This window comes from Perna viridis, chromosome 10 (assembly GCF_037379345.1).
Source record: "Perna viridis isolate PV_CMFRI_1.1 ecotype Kerala chromosome 10, ASM3737934v1, whole genome shotgun sequence".
NCBI classification, from domain to species: domain Eukaryota; kingdom Metazoa; phylum Mollusca; class Bivalvia; order Mytilida; family Mytilidae; genus Perna; species Perna viridis.
Window position 1 is genome coordinate 9,055,928 of NC_142454.1, and position 21,544 is coordinate 9,077,471.

A 21,544-nucleotide genomic window follows, 5' to 3' on the forward strand; every position below is an offset into this window, starting at 1 on the left:
GATTTCATGGTGCTGATGGATACATCATAACGTTACAAGAGTTCATTATGACGACCATAAAACTTCTGTAGTGATGACTTCAAACTTGTAGCAACATAACCCTGTTCCAGAAGCCTATTTGTTAGAGTTCTAGCGCGATGTGAGGAATCTCTGGATCCACATTGAATTAACACCACTACTGGAGTAACAAGCATTGCGACAGGACTGCAGACCCTCCCTGACTGTTGTGAGTATAGAAGTTAAAATCTGTCTGACGTTTTGTGGTGCAGTTTGTAGATCCAGCTATGAAACATGCGTCCACCACACTGGACAAAAATGTCGTCGATACAAAATTCCAACATTTTGAAAACATCTTCTGTATACTTGGAAGATTATTTGGAATTATGTTTTACAAAGTATGGGGAATCTCTACCAAGAACTTTATATTTGCATCTTTTTTAACGAAACATTGATGACCCTCTTTGACACCCGTGAATATAGAAGTTTTGAAAGAGTTTTTATGATACATTTTGCAAATCAAGCTATGTAGCGTTGTTTGTATTGATTCTTGTTGAGTTAGGAATCAAGTGCATAGACAGTAAATTTCAATCATCGTCTTTGGTAGAGAGACCAAAAGAGGATATCACAGATTTATGGTTTTCCAGTATCTCTTCGTTGAAGAGTTAAGTAACTGTATAGGTCTTATCACTGCTATTTTTTTCCACACCTACCTCAAAAACATTGGATGTTATACATTCTGCAGACAACAACAATGTTGTTTTTGGCTTTGTCTGCTGGTACAATAACATATTTGACATGTATAGTAGACAATGTTTTTGATACACCGGGGTCTTTGAAAACTGATGTAGCATTAACACTCATTGACCTTCTTAAATCTTTCATACGTTTTAAAATAAAAGACCTCACGGCCTTTGCCCACTTTGACAGAGAATCAATGTCTTCTTGTTTTCGTTTTATTTATTTCTTGCGTGGTCCTCCACAGCATTCATAAGAAATTTTAAGTTATAATTCCAATTTATTCTGCAATCTAAAACGTAAAATTGTCAAAACAAGAATCTAAATAGTTTGTATAAAACATAAGACTTTGGCTACTTTGGAATTTCACTGAGAAAATTTACCCTCTTAACGTATACTGAAATATAACCTAAATTGGTTAATTTTCATTATTCTTTACATAACGTTTCTAAAGTGTTTCTAAAGTGTAAAACGTTTTCTTTATCTAGGTAGAAACGTAGCTCGTAAAGGTATGTTACATGAATCTCGAATGAAAGGCGTTCCAAGGGGCTCGATTAAATTAATCACAAATATTGTGACGTTATGTCGTTGAACGTCATATGTATGGCAACGCGACGTCGGAGCAAAATAAACGTCTGGCCCTCAAAGGGGTAACACACTAACGTGAAGAGCAACTGTATGAACGGAGTGTGTATGTTTCGTAAAGGCCAAGATTTTATGACCTCAAAACAACGTTCCGTTCAGTTTTTTGAATGAGCAGTGCACTGTACCATTCAATAGGAGTAACTCGTGTAAAATTCTATAAACCAATAAAATAATAGTACTTTTAGAAAAGGGACTTTCCCTTCTACCTACAATATCAGCGAATGAATTAATTTCATATGTAACACGCTTTCTGATTGGATAAAAACATTTTGTCCATCATCTCATAGACCCAATTTTGTAATTTGATTGTGACATCGTCAACCTTTTTGGCTGACTTACTCGTTAAATTTTGATACTAAAATTTAATTATAAGGAAAAAACTGTTATACATTTTTCGGTCTATTTGAAATAACCTCAATGCCATGGTGCAAACTAGAAAATAACATGTTACGCAGGTTATTTAGTTTGCACCACGTGACTGAGGTTATTTCCTTATATACCGAAAAAATATAACAGTCCTAAAATAACTTCGTGAATTGTGCACAGTTTCATTCCCGTGCAGTTCCAAATCAAAAACATGGTGCACTGCCAAAATCAGTTGTCAAAAACGATGTAAAAGCAACATTTTTTTTTAATTGAAACAAAGTTTTAATGTACTCAAAGGTACATTCTAAAAATAGTGTGTAAATAGATTTTTTAACAAAAATAATAAGAGCCTAAATAATCACAATACTGTAAAAATAGGAAGGTACTGAACGTATTTCGAATGTACACACCAATAATACAAAGTTTTGTCCTAAAGATTATTTACATAAAAGTATAACAATTACTTAAAAACGAAATTCAAACATTAAAAATTCAAAAAAATATTAATTCGAAATAAAGTGCAAATCTGAAAATTAAATAGGGGAGATTGACCCCTACAATACTTCAATTGTTAAAATAAATTCATTGTTGTTTTTGTGTGTTTTGGAACTTGCAATTTTACACGTAATATTCTTAGTAGTGTTTGTCTCCCTCGTTTTATTTGTTTGTTTATGTTTAATTTCTAATATCACTTTGTGGTTTGTACAGGAATTAATAAAATTATTCCTTTTTATCGGAACCATGATAATAAATCTAGTTTCAGTACTGTTTCCCTTAATATCCCATATGAAATACATTGTTTCCTCGAGAACATACTGGCTGTTTCGAGTAACATACTCCTTTGACGTAACATAATACAGATTCAATAATCTGCCTACAGTATTGCTAACACAGCTTCATCTCTGACATAACAATTATTGTCATCATAACAGTGACAGCTTCATTGCTCTGTACTTCCGTTTTACCATTTAGTTTAATCATTGACATGTTTTTCGGTACATGTTGTATTAACGTTTGTGTTTCCTGACAATGCCAGGTAATACAGTAAAACATATACCACTTTATAGGCGACATAAAATGTTATTGGTAAGTTTATTTACCCAGGTCCTTGATTCAACTTTAACATGGTACCAAAAATCATAAAATGCTAATGTTACTTTTACGTTCTTAAATTTTGCTGTCTCAGGACACGCAATGATGTTACATTCAAGATATTTTACTTTGTGCTTAAATATATGGATGATACACTAATCTGACGCCTTCTTACTTATCTCTGAACTTATTAAGGTTTTATTATTTATATTAATATTTATGAATTTATATCATTCTTGCATGGTAGCAAGATAATATGTTCTTGGTGTTATAATAGCATCGTCCAGGCATTCTATATAAGGGTAACAACAAAATTACCGAACACTAATCCGACTCATAATCAAGTCCAAAATAAATCTGGCAAAATATAACACCACTGGAGCAGCTGGTGCCGCAATGGTCCTGAATTGGTACAGACAATTCAAACGAAATGGTGGATTCAATCTAGGTTTTACAGCACAGCGCCCTAAAGCCCCTCTTCCATTGCGGCGTTAATATGCCAGTGTTGATTAAATAACATGTGCATGCTATTGCGTCATAATCGGTAAATCAACGGTCACATCAGCGCAAAAAAAAAAAAAAAAATACAAAAACAATCATTACTCATTATTTTAGCAGAAACTAACTATTTTGCAACTTTTGTTTTGACTAAAAAAGAATTTGGTATAGACCTTTTTAGACGCATTTCATCATGAAATTCAGGAATCTATTCAAGGAAATCAGAGTAGTTAGTACTTACTCTATTGTAGCGAATCGATTATGAAATATAAATACCATATACAGGGGATGAAGGGATATTACTGCACAGGTAAGGAAAATTTATGATATTGGAATTAAATTCGTCTCTTAAATCATAGTGCGGAGAAAAACACCGTTGTCAAAATCGAGATGTAAGTCCAATTAGAGGTAAAATTAAAGAAAAAAAAAGAAATAAACGAAACAAAAAGAAACGAAAAAGAAACCACGGTTTTATATAACATGAAACCACCATGGCGATCAAAGAAGATTAAGCAATATCATGTTTATTAATAAAAACACAAAACAGTCATTTTGTCACTATTTTGTATCTTTCAAAATGTATGAGAAACATGATTGCATATCGCAGCAGGTTGTTATTGGATTGCATGCCCAGGACTATAACCTACAATGTACAATAAAATAAACGATTAAGATGTTAACAGTATACCATTATAGCAATGGGGCATATACAATTCAGTATAAGTTACAGTTGGTTGGAAATGTATCCGTTACAGAACATGAAACAGTTTACTGTGTTAAAGGTATTTGAGATAATCTATTTACATCTAATCTCGATGTAAAGGAGTCTTGCACTGTTCATAAGTTGACAGGCTTTATTTCATAGTAGAAATCCAGTATTTGGCAGTGGTAAAATGTAGTGTTCTTTTAATATAAGCTAAAAATTACTGTAGGCAAGACGTTTAAATGAGCGTTTGTTTGTGTGTGTGCATTTGATTATACTACTTGTAGTGAATCTCATGTGATGCAATGCAATCTATCAAAATGGTTCATGACTTATTACAAAAGGTATTAAATGTACAAAGTTAAGAATAAAACTACTCTATATGAATACTTACAACAGTAATACCAAAAATTACTGTCAACTATATGGGTTTTGTGTGCATATTCTCGACAAAAGCATATCCTTTTAGGCATGAAATTCGCGGTTGCTTTGAATTTTTATTTGATATTATATGCCAACTATGATTCTTCTTCTTGAAACTTAGTGTTTACTGAAACATAAACAGAAAATGACATTGGTTTTTAAAATAAATTTAATATTGACGAACCAAAATATTGTTTCCTATCTAATATTAGTATAAGTTTATTTAATAGCTTGGATATGTCAATAAAGAATATGTAACATTTGAAGCATAATCTAATAAAATTTATACCTAACAAACAACAAGCATGAAAACAATTAAGTTCATGTGTTACTAACGATCTGAAAGCGCTTTGAAAATGCGTTTTATCAAACTCCACCACTGTTAAACGAATATATTTCGAAATAATTCTTTTATTTAGATAAGAGAAAGTATTAACAGAAAAAAAGACAAATATCATCTATTAATACGTTTTTTTTTGTTAGTTGGAAAGAACAAAACGAGGGAAATTGCAACTTTTCAAATGATGTTATGCTCAACATTTTAGATTTAGACTTCCTATTTCGATATTTTTGGTTTTGAATACTTCCTATGTGTGATTTATTTTCGAATCTTGAACTGTCTAACCATTTGGTTCTAATACCGCCGTTGATAAGTTGTTTGTGTATTTTAGCAGACTTGACATTCCAAAAGTTTTTGTGAAACAAAACGAATAAAACTGAAATTGGAAATCTTTTTAATAACGACTAATACGATACTGTATATAGTTATTTTAAAGTCAAAAGACACCATTTCTCGTCCGTATTTGAAAGTGACTCTTTATTTATTTCATTACCTTCATATGATGTCAGTTTTAGTCCGTAACAATCTTCAACCTATAAAATGAAAAACTGGGATTGTACATTTTATTTTACATAGAGGCGAGAATTATAATAACTGACATATGATATTAGGGTACACAAGACAGGATATACTTTTGGTGATAAAATGCTGGTTTTGATTTCATTATAAAACAATCAACAACCAAATGCTTGCAAGCGCAAGCGCTTAACCTTGAGAAATCCTGCAACATTTATCCTTTGCATGAATATATAACCGTCGTTATATTAGTAAATGCCACTAATTAAGATTAATTGTTATATCTGTTTTATAATTGACTTGTAGGTTTTACCTTAATTTTTGACTTAATATTGGTACGTATAAGTCGACCATCGCTCGGCATCGTCATTCTAAAATTATTTTCCATTAAATAATTTCCACTGCCATCATGGTTTGTAAGTGACCTTAATGACTTCAACTTCAATTAATAACAGAAAAAGAAACATGTAAATAAAATATCATAGCGTAAATATGATTACTCATTAAATATATCTGTGAATGGTACATTAAAATGGGACTCGTTTAATCAGAACAGCATAATGACAGTTCACCCAAGGACAAAATAGTGACGAGGGGATTCACATTCATTAACTTAATTGAATAGGAACGGACTTTGTTAGATATAAAGCTATCAACGTCTCGTTTTCAATCACTTGTATCAATGTTTCATGTACTGTGTGCATTTCTGTAATCACAATTTGAAGCTGAGCCATCAATATGGCATTGATAGTTGTGAAAAGACACCATACGTACATTTGGTAGATAAATTTTGCTGGCAATATTTGTTAAGTATGACAAATTTCAAACATTTGCTCGTCTTGAAATTAAGTCTTTTTAGATTAAAGTAATACCATTATAAGAAAGTAATACCTTCACAAGAAAGAACATGGTTATGATGCAATGCCATTCCTCACATGTGCAAAGTTCAATAAAATAGTTTTAGTAGAAGCTTCGACTTTTTTTTAAAATGATGTATTCATGAAATACTTGTCTTACCTGATTATTTGAAATCTGGATCGGTTTATTTAGCAGAATCCACGTGACTGTCTCCATACATCCGGGTTTTGTTAATGAACCATCGTAAGTTAAGAAAAATTGTGTTGAAGGCAACATTTGGCTTGGTGTAAAATCATTAATAGGCGTTGTCATTCCTGACATACAAGGAAGATAAGTTTGAGTTATGATTTATATGTTCTGTGCCTTATTATTCAATACAACGCCACTGACCCCAAATGGTGTTTGAAAGTAAAAAAAAAACAACAACAAGACACACTGTTAGAGACGGTATGAAACATAATAAAACAGTATAAGTACCGTAGAGACCAAATATTTTATACGTTACTATAAAATGCTCACTAAAACTTTCAAATATAAAAATATACAATAAAGGATTAAATTTAATATAGGCTAGCATAACTTATCCATGCGGAGATAATTCTGTTTGACCTTTTTATCTATCTATTTTATCTTTTATTTATTTTATTTAAAATCTGTGTATCCTATTCAATAATACAGAAAAATAAAGACTATACCTTTCCGTTTTACTTTCAATGCAGCCCTAATGAATCTTTTCAAAAAATCGTTGTCTTCATGTGAAATCTGAAAAAGTTGTTTAGTCAAGAAATATTTTGTGTATATAATAGTCGATATAAGTAAAAAATTACATGCACAGGAACCTACCCGATCATGCAATGAGACCTTTGTTTTAGGTTAAGAGAAAATTGTGCTTGCTGGAACATATATAACATATATTTTTGACTTTTTCACATATCGTTTCAACTCTAATAATCTAATTATATATTTGCATTAGATACCCTTTTATTCTGTTATTTTTCAGTTGCTAATGCAGTTTGTTTTTTCTGTGATCTCCAATCATCGTATCGTTTTCTTATCACGACATTCGATTTCAGAATATCGACCCTATCTTCTTCCTTTTTTTATATTTTACCTAACCAGAGCCGACGATGATTTTCATACAGGTGACCATAAACCATGCTCCCAGATTCTTCTGAAGTACAAGTTTTTCACTTTTAATTTTATTTATTTTTCTTTCGGTTCCTGTCTTCCAACTGCTAATTTCCTCTCTGTTTTAATTTCTTATCCTTTGCACATTAAATTTGAAATTTGCTCTGACAATGGATGCACTTAAATAATATTAATAAAATATAGTACCGTACAATAATATAGTACTGCATATAACTACCTGAGCTAGAACTGATATTGCTGTTATTCCATGGGGTGTCTGTAAAGCCTGAGATACATTATCATTTGTTTCACTGTTGTATGCATATAACTGGATCTGAATATGATAACATACTGTATTTATAATCAAAAGAGAACTTTTATCAAGTCTTATACAATTTTATAAGTTAAAAAAAAAAACACAAACTATGACAAAACATAATTGTTATGCCCACATTTGCAAATGCAGCTCAGTTATCTATTATAATGATAAAAGTACTTGAACATGATAAAAAGTAACATGAAGTTCCGTATGAACTAAAGCAGAATCTGTACATTTTATATATAAATTTTGTTTCCATCCACACAATTCCTCCATGCATGTCTCGGTTAATGATATTTCATCAATCATTCAATATTTTGGAAAACAAAAACTGCTTTCACTGATGTTTATAGATCTATATTTGTGAAGTCAAGAAAACATTTTTAACAGCATATATGGTAAGGTAAAACAATATGATTTAACTACAGGAACTATAATTGTTCCGTCACCACTTTTTTTCACTGTGTGTTTGCCTAACGTTGAATTTTATTAATTTTTACATTACCTCAAGTGGAAATGCTTTGCCTCCTATAGTGTGTTCAGACCCTTTGAGTTCGTTATCCCCAAAATGTATGACTATCTCGTAGAGGGTATACGTATAAGATAAAGGACCACCAGATATGATGAAATGCTCTGTAGTGTTCAACAGGAATGATAGATCATGACCATTGTTTCTAAACAATCCCTTGACCTATTACAAATTAGATAAAGATAGCATTTTCATTTTTCATTTATTTATACAACAGTGTTTGTTTTTTAATGTGAGAAACATGTTTAATATTTTTGGTTTTGTACGAAGTTGATTCGGTCTTATCATTGGGCAAATAACAAGTGGCCATTTATAACACATTGACATTTCCCTTAAGTCTTCATATTACTTGGGAATAGAGAAAAAGGAATGTATTTCAAACGAGTTTTCCTTCCCTGTAAATGGCAATTGAATATTATCCACATTCCTACTTAGAATTGAACTGGCAATAATAACCGTCTGGGACTCTAAATTTATCTACATATTATAGCGCCACTTGAGAATTAAAAAAAGACGACACAAGATGAAGATATGACAAGATTATTTTATTTTACATCAGACCAATTTCGCACTAATGCAAGAATTATATCCATAGTATGTATTCACAATATTCGTTAAACACACGTAATCATTTTTGAATTCTGTTTTGTTCCAAAATCCAAAATTTAAAGAATCTTGTATATTGTTTTATGTACAGCATGGTTTTATCTTAACGAACTCAATATGATTTATAGAAGGAATATAAAACTACTCTAGCCCGTATAAAGACGGCAGTTTTTTCACTTTACCACCAAGACTACTATTAAAGGAAACTAATCCAACAGGTACAGAAATCATTGACTATAGTGGGGGAAGAGACATTGAGTGATTTGTTTTGGTGTTGAAAACTTAAATATTTATCCATATCAAATGCAGACCCTGCCCTATAGTAGAGGTGATACCACATTCAGAAAAAAAGAAGAAAAAAAAAAAAAAAAAAAAAAAAAACCACACACACAGAAAAATGACCCATTTTGGTCTACATGGGACATATTGTTACGTAACCATAGTCCATTCTGTATACTGAAATGTATTTCGGAGAAACCCATACACTAATATTCCTCTTAAGTAATCCTAATCAAGGCCGATAACTCTTGAAAATTACATGAACAAATCATATGAAAGTGCAACAGCCGAACGACAAAATAAGACTGGTTATGGGCCTTAACTGTTCAACGTTGAAAAATAAAACAAGCACATTGAAGGATTTTTGACATGCTTTTATCACCCCTGTCTGATATTTATAATGACCGCTACTGAAAAGCACATAGGAAAGAAAGAGAAAAAGGTTGTTAATTCATTGTGTCCTTACCTTATGGTTACTTATGTTAAGATGTGACATATAAGGATCATACACCAAGTGTTTGGGGTTGACGTCTATTGGTGACTGATATTTTCCCTTGTTACATATACTCCAGTCAGGATTATGTACACCCCAGAACTTGGGACCTAAAACAAATATTTGAGCATTTTGTTTTTCAACTGTTTTTCTTTTTGTTCTTTTTCTCTCAAAGTTTAATAATTATAATGCATTGTTCAGCAATGGGTCTCTATTCCAGCTGAAACAAATTTTCTCTCAATTACTTCAGTTGTCAATATTTCAAGCTTGAGTGTTAAGAAACCGGAATTCCAAAGAATTGAAATCACATTTTACTCGGATCTTTATAGTACATTATTTCTAGTGGTATACTGTTTTACAGTTAATTACCTGCTGATATAACTAGAGGTACACAAAGGATGTAAAGACATTTGTTTACTTGACACCATTATTAGAGGTTACTTAGCATGTGTAGATTACAGACCTGATATTCCACTGTACGTCCACCATTCTGTCCATATTGTACTAAACCCTGATAAAAATAAATATCTAAAATAAACAGTTATTTCGATGTTATTTCGATAATTGTCAAGCATTGTGTGAGGGTATATTTTATCAATCTTGGAGACAGGACAACATTCGCACATTTCTGTCTGTATCGTATATATATGGCAATTTCAAAATACACCGGAGTGATGACTATATGCAGTGTTACAGAAAAATCTCATGTAATAGATATAAAACAAAAATAATGTAGGCAATACAATACATTCTTTTTTTATTTTAGGAATTATAATTCCAAATGGACTTTATAAAAGGATTCAAATTCATGAACACTTTAAGGAATCAACTTTCTAATGCACAGCTCTTCGTTGATAGGAAATCAATTGACACGCTTTTAAGAGTTAAGTTTTAAACAAATTGTGATTATGAGGCACCAGTTTACTTAAGTCAATAATTGTATATTATTGGATGTTTAAAGTTTTTTTATATATCTTCGTTGGCTGTTAATATCAAAAACGAAATACAATCAAAATTCACCTGTTCAAAATATTCATCATAAGATAACAAACAATTAATAATGGTTATATATAATAATAATAATAATAATAATAATAATAATAATAATAATATAAATAACTGCTGAACAGCTACATTAAGTAAGTTCAGGAAAATTTTGCCATATAGAGTATAACATAATTAGAATTCTGCTTCATTTTGGAGAAAGAAAACAATTCGAGTCCGGTATACACCATAAAAGTATCAACAATTTTCTGATTTATTTTATTTCTTATGTAGAACATAACATTAAGTTAGGTTCACTTTTCTTAGCAGAATTCCAGTTTGATGTTTAATACCCAACAGGGACCATAGTAAACTATATTTACTTTGATAAAAATGTAATTCCAGGTTTTAAAACTTTGTTTAAACCAAAATTGTCTTTGAATTATAAAACAGCATCGATGAGGAAAACTATTGCATGAAAGAAACACTCTTTATAACCTGCATAAGTCTTGACCAATCATTCATTTTAGTAAGAAAAATGTAAGCAGAAATGGAATCAGTCACATTAATAGGAAGTCATACCTGCAACGTAATTTATAGTTGAAAAAGCAAGTAAATGTATAATCCAGAACTCATTCATAGCAGAAAGTGTCACATTCAATTTTAGTTGGTAATCCAACAAATGTAAAATTACAGTCAAAGCTATGCTGAGTTTGATGTGAATAAAGTTAATAGTGTTGAGAACTTTTATACGATTTATATCAATCAATAAATCCATGTATAGCTTGTTGGTTTAATCAATGGTGTGAGGGAGGTCTTAAAGCGACGTACTACAACTAACATGAAGATATATCAGTGTTATGTTTACATATTAGGATGGTTGATGGGACAGATTATCAAATATTATATATGAATTATATATTAATTAACTTACATTTGCTCAACAAAAATACCAAATATATGAATATTGCAAATTTTGATATGTTAAAAACGTGCTTCAATGAATAACCTCTTATCAGCAGCATTAGAATCAAATACATAGGACAATCTAAATCCAAATACTTTTATTCACATAAGAAGAACTGAAAATCAAAAGTAATTTAATAGAAGCAAAATCTATCACCAACAGATTCTACCATGTGTAATACAAGGAATCAAGTCTATGATTTTTTAGGAATAGCAGCATTACCGCTACTGTGTCAAAAGAAAACATAAATTGCTCCTGGTTTGTAGTACACATAACGAAATTGTTAACTTTATTTCCCTAAAAAGAATCTGAAGCTAGTCTAACTGTACGTAATATAAGAGTTAGACTATAACTTACACCTTTGACAAATTTTGAACAACCAAAACAAATTAACAAAAAAAAAAAAAAACAAAAAAAAAAATTGAAACAAAACGAAACCTAACTTAAGTTCATTAGTGGTGATCAAAAATCGACTTAATCGATTTGATCGATTTTTACTGATTCCTAGAAATAACTTGTGCATTTACATATTTAACCATTTATTAATATCGTAACTAATGACAAAGAGATCCACAAGTTGATATGTTTTTAATACAAAAAGTTATCAAGGGAAATGTCATGCAATCAATTTTAAACAACTAACGTACCTTTGTCTGAAATAAGAAAAGAAAAATTACAAATGTTCCTTGAAATATAACATGACTGTATTAACCGTAATATATTCAATAAATCAGCAATGACAAATTGCATGGCTTTTGTCAAGAATGTAGTCGTTATACTTGATCAATCCGTAAATATATCCATACCAGAAGTTATACAGGCGACCACCAAAACTATATCAGTGTTGAAAAACTTCTCAAGTCATACTGAGAAACTAAAACATATTTATTAGAAATATGCACAATGTTGATTTGTATTGTAGGACGTGATCACACTAAAAACGCTATATAGCTGGATCTGCAAAATGTACTTTCAATTTACAACACTCACAGTTGTCAAAGCTCTCTAGTCCTACCGCGACACTTGTTACTCCCGTACTGATATTAATTCAATATGGATTCTCAAAAAATCAGAAGATCTTCTATAAACCCTCAATTCAAGATTATTATCAAAATACAAAAGATTCCTAATCATCTTCCAAATATAACGACGAAAAGATTTAAAAAATGTTGGAAGTTTTCATCGACATCAAATATTCCCAGTTTGATAGGCACATTTTTCAACAAGCGGTGGGCATTCAAATTAGAACAAATTGTGCTCCTTTAACCGCTGACCTATTATCGTTAAACAACCCTAGTTTCGGTGATTTTATACATTACAATTACTCCAAAGAACTTGTGATAAAGGATACTCAGTTAAGTTAACCTCATATCTTAATCTATACATAGAGAACAATGGTAGAACTATTGACCAAATTATACGACATACGCGATGACATTTCATTCCGTATTGTCAATTTTCCTTTCATCTATGACAACATTCCTTCAACACCTGCATATGGAATTTTCATGACAACTCATACGTTATGCCAGAGCTTGTAGCTACGCGGACATTTTGTATAGCACTTGATTTCTTACATTAAGGCTTCTGGAACAAGGCTTTCTTACTACTAGAATATTGAAGTCATCACTTCAGAAGTTTTATGGTCATCATGAACTCGTAGATGGTTATGGTGTATCCATCTATATCATGAGAACCAATTTGTTTAACATGTCACAGTTTTCCTTTCAATTTTTGGTGGAGTAGTCCGAGTTGCTCAGTTACTTTTGTCCTTTGTACGTAATATTTTGATTATTTTTTTTGTCCTTTTTGTGTATTGTGTCCGTCTTCCATGTCTGGTCTATGTCCCCGTATTACATGATTTTGGGTCCCTTTAATTACTCTTTCAATAAATGCGCTGAAATTCAAGACGCTAAACATTAAGTCTTCCTCAAACTTTTATATACAGAACATTCTTAAATACTGAACATTCCCAGAGAAGAATGTTAACCTATTAAGGTACATTTTTATGTGCTATAATTGATAAGAATACATGAACTCTTAAAATTATTATTACATGTTATCACCCTCTTAAATGTATTCACTATTGAGAAATTCATCTTTCGGATATTCCCAAAGAAGTAAGTTGACTTAGTCTATTCTTTGATAACTTACAATAACATCTTCGATTAGGTGATTTTCATTAATGGTTAAAGCCGTACCTTTAAGAAAACTCGTTATCGGTCACAATGGTTGGTTCTTCAATATTGTTCTTTGGCTTTTGGTTTAAATGTAAATGTCATGTTAAATGCAGAGATATCCAGAACGGTCTCGTATCAGACAGTAAAGAATTAATTATTGATTGCGATTAAATGATTGAAAGTACAAGTCGTTGTCGGTAAAAACCGAAACATGTCAGGTTTTTTAAATTAAGAAGGTAAATTTCATAAAATTGACTATCTTGAATTTTGTTAGCCAGTGTCTTTCCAAAGATCAGACAGAGGGTGATTCATAAATGTCAAAAACCCAACGATTTCAGTTTTAATTCTTGTTCAGAAACAGGAACTGATCACATAACTCGTCTTAGTTTTTCATCTGGTTTTGCCCTTTTGAGATAAAATTTATATAGATTGTACATGCAATTTGCACTCGGCAAGAGTTATTGTTCTTGATTTTCTTTGATTTGGTTGAATTTAGTGTGAGAAGAATGAATGATTTTCTCAAAAGTGCAGATCTAAATACAGAAATATAGTTTCTGAATATTGAAAAAAATATTGTTTGTTCGGTGTGGTTTCTTTACATCATGAAACACCTGTACCATAGGCAATGTCTGAATTTGGTATGGACCGGTATTTAAAAAAAGATCGTGCTAATCTGATTATTGTCTAAACTGGTGGAAAATAGCATACAAATAAGCAGATTGAGTTAATTGTTAAATCAGTATGCTTTGGGGAAACATATTTGAAATAAAGAAAGAAGTTTCAGACACTTTGGGTGTATTTAAACAATCCGAGCTCTTCTTTAATCAGACTTATTTTTTAATATTAAATTAAATTTTAAAGTCATCAAGCTTTGTGTAGTTTATCATCATCCTTTATGGTCTGAATATTAAACAAATATACGGTAATGATATGAATCAAAATCGTGAATAGATATGCATGGGTCAGTGTGTAAGCCTACGTATTTTTTTTCTTAAAACAGCATACAAATAAAGAAATATATGATGCATTTGGATATTATATAAACAGGCAACAATACATTTACATATATATATATATATATATAGAATGAAGACTGCTCAATATACAGATACCAAATGATCAATGAAACCTAAATCTACATGATCTAGCACTATACAAGCAAGGAAATTGGCCCCTCATTTTGTGACGACGGTTTTCCTATCGGAACTAACTGGTTTGATTTTTTTTCATTCCGATATTACATGACTTCCGCCAAATGTATGTATCGTTTGGTACTTTATTAATTGCGTTTTCTTGATTTGCATCTTTAGCCTGTAAATGTTTAATACTTATAAATACCAAACCATGTTAGCTATAAACACTCGTACATTCTACGCACAAATACAAAACGACCAAGGATAGAATAAATGTTATTAAATGTCCACCATTTCCGTATGAGGAATATGTCAAATATGTGCTGTAAAGACAATATACATTGATGCAGTGAATTTCAATCGTTCAATAGGTAAAACATTACATATGCTGTTGACATGATGTCAACTAACGTTCAAATGATGAGGATATTACTTTTAATTTCGGCATACATCAAATGACGTAGCTAGGCCCAAATGGTATGTAAAATCAAATTGTCAGAGGCCTCTGGGGTAAATTACATGAAACCCTGCAAGCTGCAAGCTATCGCCATTTATTTCAGATGATTAATTCTTATAATTTTGTGATTTTAAATATAATCGGATCCTTAAGTTTCAAAAGCAGGTTCAGGTTTGTTGCTGCTTGACATATGTATACCACAACAACCCTATAACAGTCTTTAACAAAAGTCAGGTTACATCTCTCAGAGCTTTGATAATTCTAACCTAAAAAATTAAAGTCCAAAAAACTGAAATGTAATTCTGTAAAATTCGATCTGTTTGTTTTTGATAAATAATCATTATCTATTGCTTTTTAATCAGCAGAACTGTATGTTTACCAAACATCTATCATTGTAAATCAAGTGATGTTGATACAATAGGATCGCCCTTCATGTGAACTCTTATATCACTATTTTATTAAATTTCCGTTCTACAAATTGGCAATTGTCAATTTTCAAATTATAACGTCTCCATTCTAATTATTTTAACTGTATGCACGCTACATGGTTATTTATTTAAGTAGAAATACACTTTACTATTGTTACGCAATGGAGATAATATGATAGTATGCATATTAAACCAACAATCAATTTGGAATTTTCACTCATTTTCATTTACTTTAGAGAAGACAATGTTTTTCCTATGAAGTCGATATAGTTTCGCTTTGTACCCTTTGACCTTAGGGACGCTCTTTTATGAAACGCAAGTCACCTGATCGCAATTCTGTTTCCGATTGGCCAAATACTGATAACTTAGTGGCGTTTTAAACGTAATCGAAAATTTGAAATTGCGCGCTAGGTGTTATTTTCATTGTCATTTAGAAATGCAGAAACTTCGAAGTAAAATTTGTTTAAGATAGTACATGTTATGTTTTATGTTCACATATCTAATAATGTACCTATTTTAAATATTTGGCTTTAATTTACTATTACATGAATATTAAGAAAATTTAATTATATCATTTATCAACTCAAAGATTTTCTTAATTTGGAATGAAACGAGGAATTATTTAAAATCATTTGACCATAAAAACCAAGTTAGTTTCATGTTCAATTGAGTTCTAAAATGACCAAATGGGTCTGATCTGGACAGTTTAGTTATGCATAATGTTGTTCACTTTGTCTGTACAAACCAGGAGACTAGAATATATGCTTTTCTAGATTAAGGTAGGGAATTTATTTTATATGTGAAAAACCATGCTAATCTTAAAAAGAAGTATTGTGATAATTATGTTGGATTTTGACAATATTGTGGTCAGTTTGGTGGCAGGTTTTCAAACAGACTCTTCGTTTCCTTGATTACTATTTCAAACAATCAATTAGTATACATAGGAATAAACTGTGATATTCTTGGTCAGTTTGGTTTAATCGTTTAAAGCTAGATTTTTAAAGCTACTATAGGTAAGAAGCAAAGCATCAGGTCCGGTCATTTAATTTCTGTTTCCGCTATACAGATGATACATAATATGAACTTCAAATGTAATACTTTATCTACACAAATGAAAATATTGAAACAAATGATACATCTTCTTTTTCTTCGTTCCTTCAAACGACACATGGGATATGAAACTTTATAATAAACATGATTATTTTGACTTTCCAATTGTAAACTTCCCGTTCTTATAAGGTCAAAGAGCATTATTTTGACCATAGGAATACACATTTCTCTTTTTTGCAAGTTGATGCCACATTTTTTACATACCCCTTTTTATTCATACTGCGGTACTTTTGTTTTTTCTACCTTTTTTGTACAGTGATATTCTAAGTAAACTGAGATGTTGTAAAATAAGACCATAGACACGTAGGACTATGTTCAGCTTTGTTACACTACAAAAATGATGGTCGTCATTCCAATTCAATTGACCGATATAAAAGATTTGTCTCACAGATGAGACGATACCCTACATTAAATTTCCCATCCTACCGAACTGAAGACCGATCGAACTTGACGCTGACCGCTGACAAAGTGGCGGGAACCGCTTGCTGAGCTAGAAAAGCTTATCCTTTGGAAAAAACCTGATGTCACTCTTAATTTTATGTAGAAATTCTTGCAGCAACGACGTTATATTGTTTTGTCTATTGTTTTGTTCATGCCGATAATAACAAATATATTTGTAACATTTTCACGCTTTGTTTTCTGTAAAGAAATTCTAAAGAGTTTTTTTTTCCTGTATACAACCTTTATTGCAGTATGAGCACACTTCATGTATGAACGTAAGCATTTTTTCCTCCTTAAAATATGTTGAAGAGTCCATTTTGAAAATATTCAACATAAACATAATGAATGAAGCGACGTAGCTAAATTTCTTACATCTGTGTTTTTATTTTCATGAACAAAAGAATGCTCTGGTGTTTATAACACTTGGATTTAGAGACAAAACTGCTGTTCTTAATTATAACGACAGTAAAATTTCAGATCTGTTATTATAATTCCCAAACCGAATTTAGGATTAAAAGATAATGATATGATTTCGCCATCATTCTATCTTAATATACATTAAGTTCAACAACTTTAGCAAGGATATACAGTTCTTATCAAAGTAATGCTGAAGCATGATTTGCTATTCGGAAACGTTGTGATAAGACGGAATTATTGACTGCGAATCGCTGTCAGTTTGATTAAAATACCAATACTGTAGTTAACAGTTATGTAATTGTAATTGACTTTAATTTGATTTGAGTTTGTGATTAGGAACTATAATTATTTGAATAGGATAAGTGATAAACAAGTCTTTTTTAAGTACTTATTTAATGAACATGCAATCAATAAGGCGTCGCATATCCTTTAAATATTACAATAAGTCATTGGATTAATTTAAAGGAGGATTGCATTTCATGTCAACAAACTACAATTATTCAAGGTTGTAAGCATAAAACAAATGATTAGAATTCATAATAGTTACAACATAGAAATTAATTTCACTTCTCAAATTGCGTTATTCGTTTACCAAATTACATTCATCAAACAAGATTTTAATAGTTACAGAGGAAAGTACTGCCCTTAAAAGGGGCATGTGTGGGAAAAGAAATAAGGAAGAACAAACACGAGTGTACTATTATTTTACCCACTGATATATATATTTAATATCTAAAAACCTGTTTGCAATGCATTTTACGTATGGAAAATGTATTCATATATCAGTAGTGCTTGTTTCAATGTGATGCCAAAATTGACTGGTAAAACAGTTAAGTGTTGGTAAGTATTGGTGTATGAGACAAAATAATTTTATTTTATCCTTTTATTATTTTAGTAAAATACATTTGTTTGGACTCAAAGCAACAAAAAGACGATTGAACGGAGTTAGCTTTATTCTTTGACAGATCTGTTCAGGTATTATATTGAATAAATTAAAAATTAATATACTTGAAACACGTGTACAGCATATATCGAAATTGGCAAAATACACGATTGGTATTTTTGTATTTAATAACCACTGGGTCGATGTCACTGTTTGTGGACAATGGGTCATGGGAAGTATTCACCAACAGAGTAGTTAGATTTGTCTGACCCCGTTATATATCAGATTATTCATCAAATGTTTCAAAAATGAAAGTATTAAACATTTCAAAATACCTTAAACATTTAGGCTTCATCCCTTATATTGCAAATTATAGAACCTATCGGTGCTGAATTTGGCATACTATTTCGATGGTTTTGGTATTAAGTACTTTTTGTATACATTTAATATTTGTAATACTGCAAATCATATACATGTATAAGAGATGAAAGATAGAGACTTTTATTTTTTCTGAAATATTGAATATTTTGTGTACTTATAATCTTCTGTCGTTAATCAACATAAAAAAGTCTTGCATACATTTAAGTTAAAGTCATTTGAAAGGAAAGCGTTATGATAGAGGTTTGTTTTCTGGACATAGAGAAATTCTTTGTTATTATTTTTATCCTTTCGACGACTTCCTTTATCTCTAAGATCATTGAGTTATTTGCAGAATCCCTTCGTGTAACTTGCAATAAATCAAATTGTCTTCTCAGAATTAAACAATTTTGATCTGTCACAATGACTTATTTCTATTGTAATGAAGAATCTAATTCATGGAAAGGCAAATGAAAAATTGCATTTTCATGATATTATCGCGTTAGAGAATTACAAAGAGGTGTCTGATATCCTCGATAAAAGTTTATGTACTATAGCGAAAAGGTTGTACAATTAAACAGAATGAATATCAAAATATATTCAATTATGCAAAATCAGAATCATAACATGTTCAGCAATGCAAAACATGTGACAAATACTTCACAAATCTTAAAAGTGAAATTTCAGAAAATTACAAATGGAGAATACTCTAATGAAAATATCCAAACCTTAAATAACAGAAACTGTGAAGTCAGCCTCATATCTTGACCTGCACTTAGAAATCGATGGTAAAGGAAAACTATTGACCAAACTTTACGACAAACGTGAGAATTGTTATTCAAAATTGTAAACTTTCCTTTCATCTGTGGCAATATCCCTCCGGCACCTGCGTATGGAGTGTTCTTTGTTGTGTATGTCTGTTTTCCATGTCTTGTCTTTGTCCCTGGATTACATTCTTTTGATTACCGCTATAACATTGGTTCCCTTGATTACTCTTTATAAAATCAGTCAGGAGGTAATCCATTATGTCAAAAAAAAAAATGTCAAAATAGATTGTGCATGAAATTTGCACTTTGCAAGAGTTATTGTTCTTGATTTGGTTTGATTTGGATGATTTTGATGGTAGATTAATACATGATTTTCTAAGTGCAGATTTGAATGCAGAATTGATTATCTTTATGTGAAAGTATTGGATCTTTGGACTGAAAAAAAAACATCCTTTGTTTGGTGAGTTTTTTCTACGTCATGAATCACTTTACGATTAGCAGTGTCTGAATTTTATATGGACCGATAGTTTAATCTTGTGATTCAACAAAGAGTGCTAACTTTACATCTACGCTGTTTATAAAAAAAATCATTACTATTGAAGAAACACCAAGTACATTTGTAAGTATGAATGTCTTGGATAGTTGTGCAGAAGGAAACAGCTGGTAAGAAAAAATAAGTTTGTCTTTTGGTTAGAACTAATATCTGATATCGCAATTCTCTTATTAAGAAAAAGAAAAGAATCGAGATAATCGACATTGAGCCTTACAATTAACATAACTGGTTAACAAAAATAAGTTTAAACAAAATCGACAAGTTTTTAACACTTCATCTTAGTAAGTTCCTGCTGTTACAGTAAAAATATCGTTCAAATTATTTCAGTAACAATTTACAGTTTATCACTTGATGATGTAATATCTATTTTTTCGGATTTGGTTTGGATTAGTGTTCGGTAATTTTGTTGTTGCTCTTTTTGGTATGAAAGGGTTGATTTTTCGAACCATATCAGTTGTAAATCTCTGTGTTTTTATATTTCAAAATACTAGCCATAATATAGTATATCATGTAATCTATATGTACTTTCTCGTTTGAAAGACTACTTTTGCATGACACTTCAAAGTTATCAAATTGAAAATTGAAGCATTTGTTTGAGCAAAGTATTTGCAGTTAAATATTTAAAAGACGTAAATTAATAGTCAACCTACATGTTCATCTACTTATATACTTGTATTTTCTCCCAGCATTACAAGTTCCAAGTTTAATTTGAATTTGGTGCCTTTGCTGCTTCTGGATATTTTCCATTTCTGACCACCGGGCTTTCTATGCTGATATATTTCAGTTTTTCCTCGGCATATTGACTAATTCACGTCCTTATTGAGATATGTCCTGATCTTTTCTGCTCCTGATTCTCTTATTACTTCATCGGACATATCAAGCATATATTATAAGTTTCAACGACACTTATTTTATAGTATGTCGAATATATAAGATGTGAAAAAACAGGCATTAATTTCACAAAAAGATGTAAGTGTAAAGTTGATCGTAAGTAATGACGTCATAACAGAAAATAGCATTGTTTCGTCATTATTTACGATCAATTTTAAACTTGCGTCTTTTTGTGAAATTGATACCAGACCGGTTACAGTTCGAATAAAATATAGGTAATCTTGGCATATAATTCATACATTTTGTTATTATATTTCGAAGGCAAAATCAATTCTTCGTTTTTTCAATAATTTTTTTTATCTTTGTTTTGAAAGTGACATTTTACAAAGATTTGTCATGGTCTCCACGTTTCAGAATCAAGACTTGATATTAAGTATAATATTAAAGCTAAGTGTTTATGGTGCATTTTATACAGATATGGGACATAAAGTTATTTCATAATGTCC

At 30.9% G+C, this 21,544-nt stretch overlaps 1 protein-coding gene across 1 annotated transcript; it reads right to left on the minus strand.

Moving 5' to 3' along the window:
* Positions 1-3,573: 3,573 nt before the first annotated feature.
* On the minus strand, positions 3,574-11,266 carry LOC148604425 (carbonic anhydrase-related protein 10-like). The gene is made up of 11 exons (XM_088549056.1): positions 11,097-11,266; positions 9,994-10,041; positions 9,504-9,640; positions 8,129-8,314; positions 7,543-7,638; positions 6,872-6,938; positions 6,336-6,490; positions 5,632-5,757; positions 5,296-5,335; positions 4,434-4,589; positions 3,574-3,979 (listed from the first exon to the last, which is right to left on the minus strand). The coding sequence occupies exons 1-10, from the start codon at positions 11,152-11,154 to the stop codon at positions 4,558-4,560; spliced, it is 945 nt and encodes a 314-aa protein (XP_088405182.1). The 5' UTR covers positions 11,155-11,266; the 3' UTR covers positions 3,574-3,979; positions 4,434-4,557.
* Positions 11,267-21,544: the final 10,278 nt, after the last annotated feature.

Coding starts and splice junctions, on each gene's coding strand:
- LOC148604425 (XM_088549056.1), bottom strand. CDS start 11,154: ATGAATGAGTTCTGGATTATACATTTACTTGCTTTTTCAACTATAAAT. Junction 8,315..9,503: donor TTAACATAAGTAACCATAAG/GTAAGGACACAA, acceptor AATTTGTAATAG/GTCAAGGGATTGTTTAGAAA. Junction 6,939..7,542: donor CAATATCAGTTCTAGCTCAG/GTAGTTATATGC, acceptor CAACTTTTTCAG/ATTTCACATGAAGACAACGA.